Source organism: Orcinus orca, chromosome 16, assembly GCF_937001465.1.
Source record: "Orcinus orca chromosome 16, mOrcOrc1.1, whole genome shotgun sequence".
NCBI lineage: Eukaryota > Metazoa > Chordata > Mammalia > Artiodactyla > Delphinidae > Orcinus > Orcinus orca.
Window position 1 is genome coordinate 80731203 of NC_064574.1, and position 6988 is coordinate 80738190.

Sequence of the window (6988 nt, forward strand, 5' to 3'; positions counted from 1 at the left end):
CTCACAAGACATGTGGGGAGGAGGGGTTGGCGGCCACGGAAACATCCTTTTAACTGCTTCTCAAGCCTTTTCTAAGCATAGAGGATGGGATACATCCTTGAACTCTGGAGTCTCCTCCCCAAATGAAACTAAACCAGGTGAATGACCACAAAGAAACCTCAGAGGAGTGAAACCATGTCCCCAGGAGTTGCTCCTCCCTGTCTGAAGGCAGCTCAGGGAGCTGGAGGCACCTTGGTCAGCGGTCACTGAGGTCAGAGAGACACTGAGCTCACAAATCTGTTTGGGGGGAGGGCGGTGCCAGGTAAAATACAGGACACTCAGTCAAATTTGCATTTCAGATAAACAATGACTACATTTGCACAGGACACACTTATCCTAAAAACATTATTCATTATCATAAGAAATTGAACTGGGTATCTTCATTTTTTTTTTTTTTTTTGGCCTTAAATCTGGCAACCCTAGTTCCAGGGATGAGTGGAACGGGCAGTGTTGCTTTCCCGCCCTCCTTCACAGAGCCTAAGCCAGGCAAAGTCCAGAAATGCTTTTCCTTTTATTTTAGAGGAAAAGAAAACAAAATCAGACACTTTCCCCACCCCACCCACTTAGCTCCTGCTTCACCGGGAACTCGGAGTGAAGGAGGGACAGGGCCCAGTCTTCTGTAAAGCCTACCCTTCCCCCAGCCCTCCCTTTCCTCAAAGTAGCAAGGTTAGAAAAAAATTAACTATGTTGCTCCTCCCCTGGAACTGAACGGAGGCCCCACTGCAGCCAAGAAGGAAGGGGAGGAGACAGATGAGGGAAAAGGACTTCCCTCTGGAGACACGGAGGTCCCCCTCCCAGGCAGAGAAGCTGCCCTGGCTGGCTGCGGGGAGGGCTGGAGGTAGGTTATGGGGCAGGGAGAAGAGAAGAGCCCTGAAAACCTTTTCCCTTTAACCTGACATATTTATATATTTACAGTTATAAGGGGGGGGGGGAGTTTGGGGTGACATTAGTTCTTCAAAGGCAGGGGATGAAAGCCAAATAGCACCCCCGACTTGGTCACATTTTCCTGCCTCCTAGCTCCTAAAACCTTCAGTGGGAAAAGGGGAAACAGGAGGTAGGGGGTGGAGGGAGGGAATGTTTGAGGGTCCTGAGCCCACAGCTCACTGCAAAAGAAGGTGAGGCAGCAGAGGAGGGGCAGCTGGGTCCCACCAAGAAAAGGGCCACCGATGCCCTGCCTCTCCACCAGCTCCCCACATCTCCACGTGGCCCCGGGCGGAGGCTAGGCCAGACCCATCTCCTCCAGCACACTGCGTGGCGACTCATCCTCCTAAGGCAGAGACAGAAAGAGGGTGATGTGGAGACGCCAGGAGAGGCAGACAGGGTGAGGGAGTGGAGGGTGGGCAAGACAGCAATCGTCAGGACAGACAGAGGAGGGGGAAGCACAGAGAGACACGGGGAGGGAAGAGAGAAGCCAACGTGAGCCCAAGGCTGGAACAGCTGGGCACCCTTCAGGGGAGCTCTCCAGCCTCCCAGGAGCGCCTCCCAGGAGCGCCCCCCAGAGCCAACCATGGCAAGGAGTGGGGTCCAGGTTGAGTCCCCCACCACGCAGAGAACCCAAAGCCAGGAGCTTGGCGAGCAAGGGGCTCGGCCTCAGTATCCGAAGGGGAGGGAGGAAAACTGGGACTGGGGGCTGGGAAACTGGCTTTCCCAGAGCTGGGGGTGGCAGATGGTTGGGTGCGGGGAGGGAGTAAGAAGTTGGCATCAGGTCCCCGAGGAAAGGTGGACCAGACTGCAGAGAGATGAGTCATTAGGGTCTGAGCAGAGCAGTAGCAACAGGGTGGGTGTGTGAGTGCCAGGGCACGTGCGTATGAGTGTGCATGTGTGTGTGCGTGTGTGTGTGTGATGGGGGAGCTGGACCAGTGAGATGGCAAGTTGGATTCTGCCCTTTCTCCTTCTGCAGGGATGAGCCCCCCCCCCCGCCCCCCATCTCTCCCCCTCCTCAGAGCCAGATCAGGCCGGCTTGCTCATCATTGCAGGTTCCGGTGACTCATCTCCCTGCACCAAGGCTCAGCAGTGGCACAGCAGAGAGGGGGCAGGCAGTAATGGCGTGAGGGCGGGGGTGCCGGATAAAAGGGAGAATCAACAACCAGGCGCCCTCGACCCCAACCCCCAAATCCCCATGGCAAAATTTTGCTTCTGAGAAGCAGAGGCTTTGAGTATGTGTGTGTTTAAAAAAAAGAAAGAAAGAATGACCTATCATGTGCCCCTTCTCCATTTCTCTGAGCAACCCTAAATGCCGAGGGTAGCGTGGGACAAAGGCGATTTGGCTGGGATGAGACACCCTGGGTCTTGGGAGAAGGAGGGGGGAACTGGCACAGGCGGCCGTCCGCCACCCCCACTACCTCCCACCCCGAGCAGTTAGGGCTTGAGGGCCAGCTGGCCAACCAGGCGCCTAGGGGGCCAGACGCCACAGGGAGGGCGGGAAGGGGCAGCTGGGGCCCGCAGGCAAGGTGTCCAGAGCAGGGAGGGTGCCCTTGGCCTTGGTCCTCTTCCTCCTACCCCTCACCATCCCGGCCCGTACCTCTTGCAGCAGGTCCGCCTGCTCGATAGCCTTCAGCACACTCTTCTTGGAGGTGTCCTGGACGTCACCCCCCATCAGAAACTCATCCAAGATGAAGTAGGCCTTCTCAAAGTTGAAGATGATGTCCAGCTCGCAAACCTGGGAGGAGGGGGGGGAGGCAGAGCTGAGTGTCAAGGTGCATCTCCACCCCACTTTTTTCTCATCACGGTTCCATGGCCTTTGTGACCACTCCTGCCCACCTTGGGTTCTTGCCCCAGGTCTATGTCCTCCCAACCCCTAGGCCTTAGTCCTTGGTTTGGCTTTTCCTTCTCCTTCTCTTGCCTCTTTCTCTGTGATCATGAGACATTAGTTGCTCTAGTCTACCCTTGACTCCTGTTGCCTTCCCCCCAGATCTGCGACACAGTTCCTACCAGAGGCTGGGCTAGCTTCCCTCCCTAGGCACAGTGACAGGGCAGGGAAGGAGGTTCTGGATCATGGGGTAAATGACTTCGGTTCCAAGCAGCACTGTGACACTAACCAGCTAACTCTACATGGCATTTAATTTCTCTGAGTCTCAGTTTTCTCATCTGAAAATGGAGACACCAACACCTACTCATAGGACGGAATGAGGAGCAATCAGGAGAACCTGAAAGCACTGTGTAAATTATTAAGTGGAATACAAATTATGGAGTTATTACTATTCCCCACCTAAGATCTGAGCTCACTGCCAGTGCCCAGACTATAGCCCAGATCAGTTAATTCAGAATCTCCAGGGGTGAGACATAGGCATTGCTATTTTTTAAAAAAACCTCTCCAGAAGATTCCAAAGCAAAGTCAAGGTCAGGAACCACTGATAAAAATCTGAACATGGCCTCTGTCCTTGTGTGAGAAGTTTGAGCTGAGCTCTAGATGGATTGACTAAGTGGCAGACTCTGGTCCCCACCCTCCTCCCCCAGGCTGATTAAGGGGCATGGCTAATAGGCTTAAGGCTTAAAGAGGGAGATTAACTACTGTTCTCACTGTTCCAACTTCCCCTCTCCTGAGTCTTCCAGGGCAGAGACCGGAAGGACCCCAGGGTTTGGTAAAAAGAGGGGATTGCTGCGTATAGCAATGGGTGGATGGGGAGACTTACGCTGCCGAAGTACTTGTCCAGGAGCTCCACGTACCGGTGGATCAGCTCCAGCGTGATAAGCTCATTGTCCTGGCCCTCGATGGCGCAGCAGAAGTAGAGGCTGGCATATCTGAGGACAGGGGCACGGGAGGCACGGCTGGGACGGCTCCTGGGGCTGCTCTGGGACCCAGGCATTTTGTGCCCAAACCTCTCATTTCCCCCCATTCCCAGTCTGTGCCCCTACTGGACACAGGCGGGGTGGCCCCAGGGTGTGCAAACAGTAACTCACTCTGCCTCTTAGTGCCTCTCACAGACGCAAGCTCTTTCCCTCTCGACCTCTGACCTGTTCAGTTTGACTCAGCAAAAACCTGAGCCACGAATTCACCTGCTCAGAGGAGGAACTGGGAAGGGCTGGTGCACGTGTGTGTGTGTGTGTTAGGAAAGTGGTGCAGGATCTATGACTGCTGAATGAGGCTGCCAGGGACGTATGCAATAGACAAGATGGGGCCTTCGGGACAGAGGTAGGTGCATGAAGTAGGTGTCAGGCTTGAGCAAAGCCAAAAGGGAACAAGAATTTCTTCAAGGTGAATTTGGAAAGTAAAGGCGGCTGGAGTTCATCGCTGCCCTCCGGATGTCCTTAGCTCTAAGCTCTTCCTGACCTAAGGGACTGCCTATTTCTTGGCCAGGTGAACCCATCCCAGAACCCAATCAAGCAGGATCCAGGCAGGTCTGAAAGTAGGTGGGGAGTCACCTCTTATAGACAACTTTGAGGTCCCTCCACTCCAGGAAGCTGCACATCTTGGGCTTGCGAGCCAGAACGACCTGCATGAGCTCCCGAACCATCTTCTTTCGCTCCTTGTCCGAGGTGGCCAGGTACCACTTTTGTAGCCGCAGCTTCCCCTGCCGGCTGAACAGCAGCATAAATCGCATCTGGGGGTGGGGGGGAGTCAGAGCCAAGGGTCAGAGATTTGGTTCTCTGAGCTGGTTTCCTCCAGAAATACATAGCCCCAAACCCATCCCATCTACCTCTTCTCTACTCACGGCTCCTACTTTCTTCAAAACATCAGCCCTTGCTGTCAACACTGGCTACTCCCACCAGCAGGTGCCTTTCCTTGTAGGGGTGTCAGAGCTTCTGAGTCTGTCATTTGGGTTCAAATCCTGCCTCTAGTAGTTGAGTAATTTGCCTTGGGCAATTACTTTATGTCTCCGGGCTTCAGTTTCTTGGTGTGTAAGATGGAAATAATAAAAGTACCTACTTTCCCGAGTTGTTAGGTGGGATTGAAGGAGTTGATACGTGAAACAGTGCCTGACACGTAGGAAGCACTATAACACATTAGGTATCATTATTATTATTTCCTGATCTCCTGTTTCCTAATCCTGTTTTCCAAAGGTGGGTAAAATGCTATCACGGTGACAAGAAGCCCATAGCTGATGTCAGAGACGTCTGCTTTCTTTCCTGCTCTTTCTATCCACCACCACGCTGAAATCAGGTATTTTGTTCTCAAGAAGCTACCTCAATCCTCCACCCCATCCTAGCCATACACCCTTGCTGATGTCCCCAGCACACTGCCCTCCAGTGCCAGTCCTGTGCTCAGGGGTATTCTTCACGTTAGCACATGGTATTGGGAGCCCCGGATTCCACCCTCTGCTCTCCTCGGCCCTCCAGGCATTTGGCCAGACATATTCCTCTTTTCCTCCTTTTAGGGTGCCTCCTGCTGAATGCCCACACTTCCCCAGATACCAGGTGACCAATTTCCCTTTCAGTCCCTCAGTTTGGACACAGCCATTCAGGGTGGCTCGCCTAGGGAATGTTTGTGGAACAAGCCCAGGGGGGTGGACTGGGGAGTGCAGAGCCCTCACTACCCCGTGCAACCACAGCTTCCCAGTTCGGGGGGTGGGCGGGTCCGAGCCACATCCTGGAGTCATCTCCCTCTCCCTGGAGCTCTTCTCTCCGTGTACATTACCAGGGCCGGAGTCCTAGGTGTGCGGAACAGCACTAGTTTAGACGGCTAAGGATCAGAATTCCAGAGAACTGGGGTTTTTTTGGTGGCGGGGAAGGGGAAGCGCTGCTAGCGTGGCGGGTGGTCAACAGAGGGGCACAAGGGAGCCGTGTGCCGCTACGATGGGGGGTGGGCCGGGAGCAGGAAGACGGAAGGCCCGAGTTCCGGAAAGAGGATGGGGTGGGGGCCGGAGAGCCAAGAGCACCGGAACCGGGAAGCCAAAGCCTGGGTCCCCGAGAGCAAAACCTCGAGCCCACTTGGCTTCCCCACCTCACCCCCGCCTCTAGGTGAGGCAGGACGTCCACTCCTCGGACCCGGAAACTATCCCCTCGCACACACCGCCCTTCCCGCCGGCCGCCGCTGCTCTGGGCTGCACGTGGACAGAGAGTCTCGGTGACTTGCGACCCCCGCTGCCTCCCTCCGCCAACAGGCCCCGGAGCCCCCATTCCTCGGGCGACTTCCCTGCGGCAGTGGTTGGGACTCCTTGGATCGCTACCCGCGCGCTCCCCGTGGCTCCGGACGGTCCCACCGCCCCCTAGTCACCTCCCTCTCTCCCCACAAATGCGCCCCCTCTCCGCGCCTTCTCCCTAAAGCCATTTCCAGCTGGTCTTCCTTCCGAGGCCGGCTAGCCCACCCGCCCAGGTAAGTGAGGGCCTCTGAGGACCGGAGGGAGAAAGAGCGGCTCACACCGAGGGCGGCCCCAAGGACCCCTGCAGGTGCAGCCCACGCCCCTCGGTTCCCCCTCCCCTCCCTCTTTGCACAGCCTACCATCCTGCAGCCTCCGGCTTTGCGCGTCCCTCTTCGGCCACCGTAGGCGCCAGCTCCACTCCCGTTCTTATCCTTTTGCCTCCTTCCCTCCCTCTCTCTTGAAGCCCCGCCCCGTCCGCCGCGGTTCAGAGAACCAAGGCTTTGCGTACTGCGCAGGCGCCAATGCTGCGGAGCGCGCGGGCGGGGCTGGAGGTGGAGAAGCGGAAGCCATGGCAACCAGGTCCTTGACTTCAGCTTTGAGTAGCCCTGTCGTCATGGTAACAAGGCTGTCTTGTGGGCTGGTTGGAGGATGGGGGAGGAGGACAATGAGGTCCTCGCGCTTTGGAACCTTGGGGGAGAAAGGCGGGTAAAGGGGTGAGAGGTGGATGAGGTGACCGCTGGAGTTTGTGAGGAAGTAGGGTGGTTTAATGGAAGGGGCGTGGGCGATTGAGAGGGAGCAGGGTGGGAATTGTCTGTAGGGAAGGAGGAATGACGAGGAAGGCAAAGACAAAGGGTGGTGGTAGGGCAGGCATGAGAGAAGTATGGAGCTCAGAATAGACATCTACTGGGAACCTGCTAGATTCAGCAACA

The 6988-nt window shown here is 55.9% G+C and overlaps 1 protein-coding gene across 1 annotated transcript; it reads right to left on the reverse strand.

Annotated features, from left to right (window-relative positions):
• Positions 1–531: 531 nt before the first annotated feature.
• Positions 532–6563, reverse strand: AP1S1 (adaptor related protein complex 1 subunit sigma 1). Its single transcript, XM_004268846.4, has 5 exons — positions 6419–6563; positions 4402–4580; positions 3672–3780; positions 2561–2698; positions 532–1306 (listed from the first exon to the last, which is right to left on the reverse strand). The coding sequence occupies exons 1-5, from the start codon at positions 6419–6421 to the stop codon at positions 1259–1261; spliced, it is 477 nt and encodes a 158-aa protein (XP_004268894.1). The 5' UTR covers positions 6422–6563; the 3' UTR covers positions 532–1258.
• Positions 6564–6988: the final 425 nt, after the last annotated feature.

Coding starts and splice junctions, on each gene's coding strand:
- AP1S1 (XM_004268846.4), bottom strand. Junction 3,781..4,401: donor CTCAAAGTTGTCTATAAGAG/GTGACTCCCCAC, acceptor CCCTGTCCTCAG/ATATGCCAGCCTCTACTTCT. Junction 1,307..2,560: donor AGGCGGACCTGCTGCAAGAG/GTACGGGCCGGG, acceptor TCTCTGCCTTAG/GAGGATGAGTCGCCACGCAG.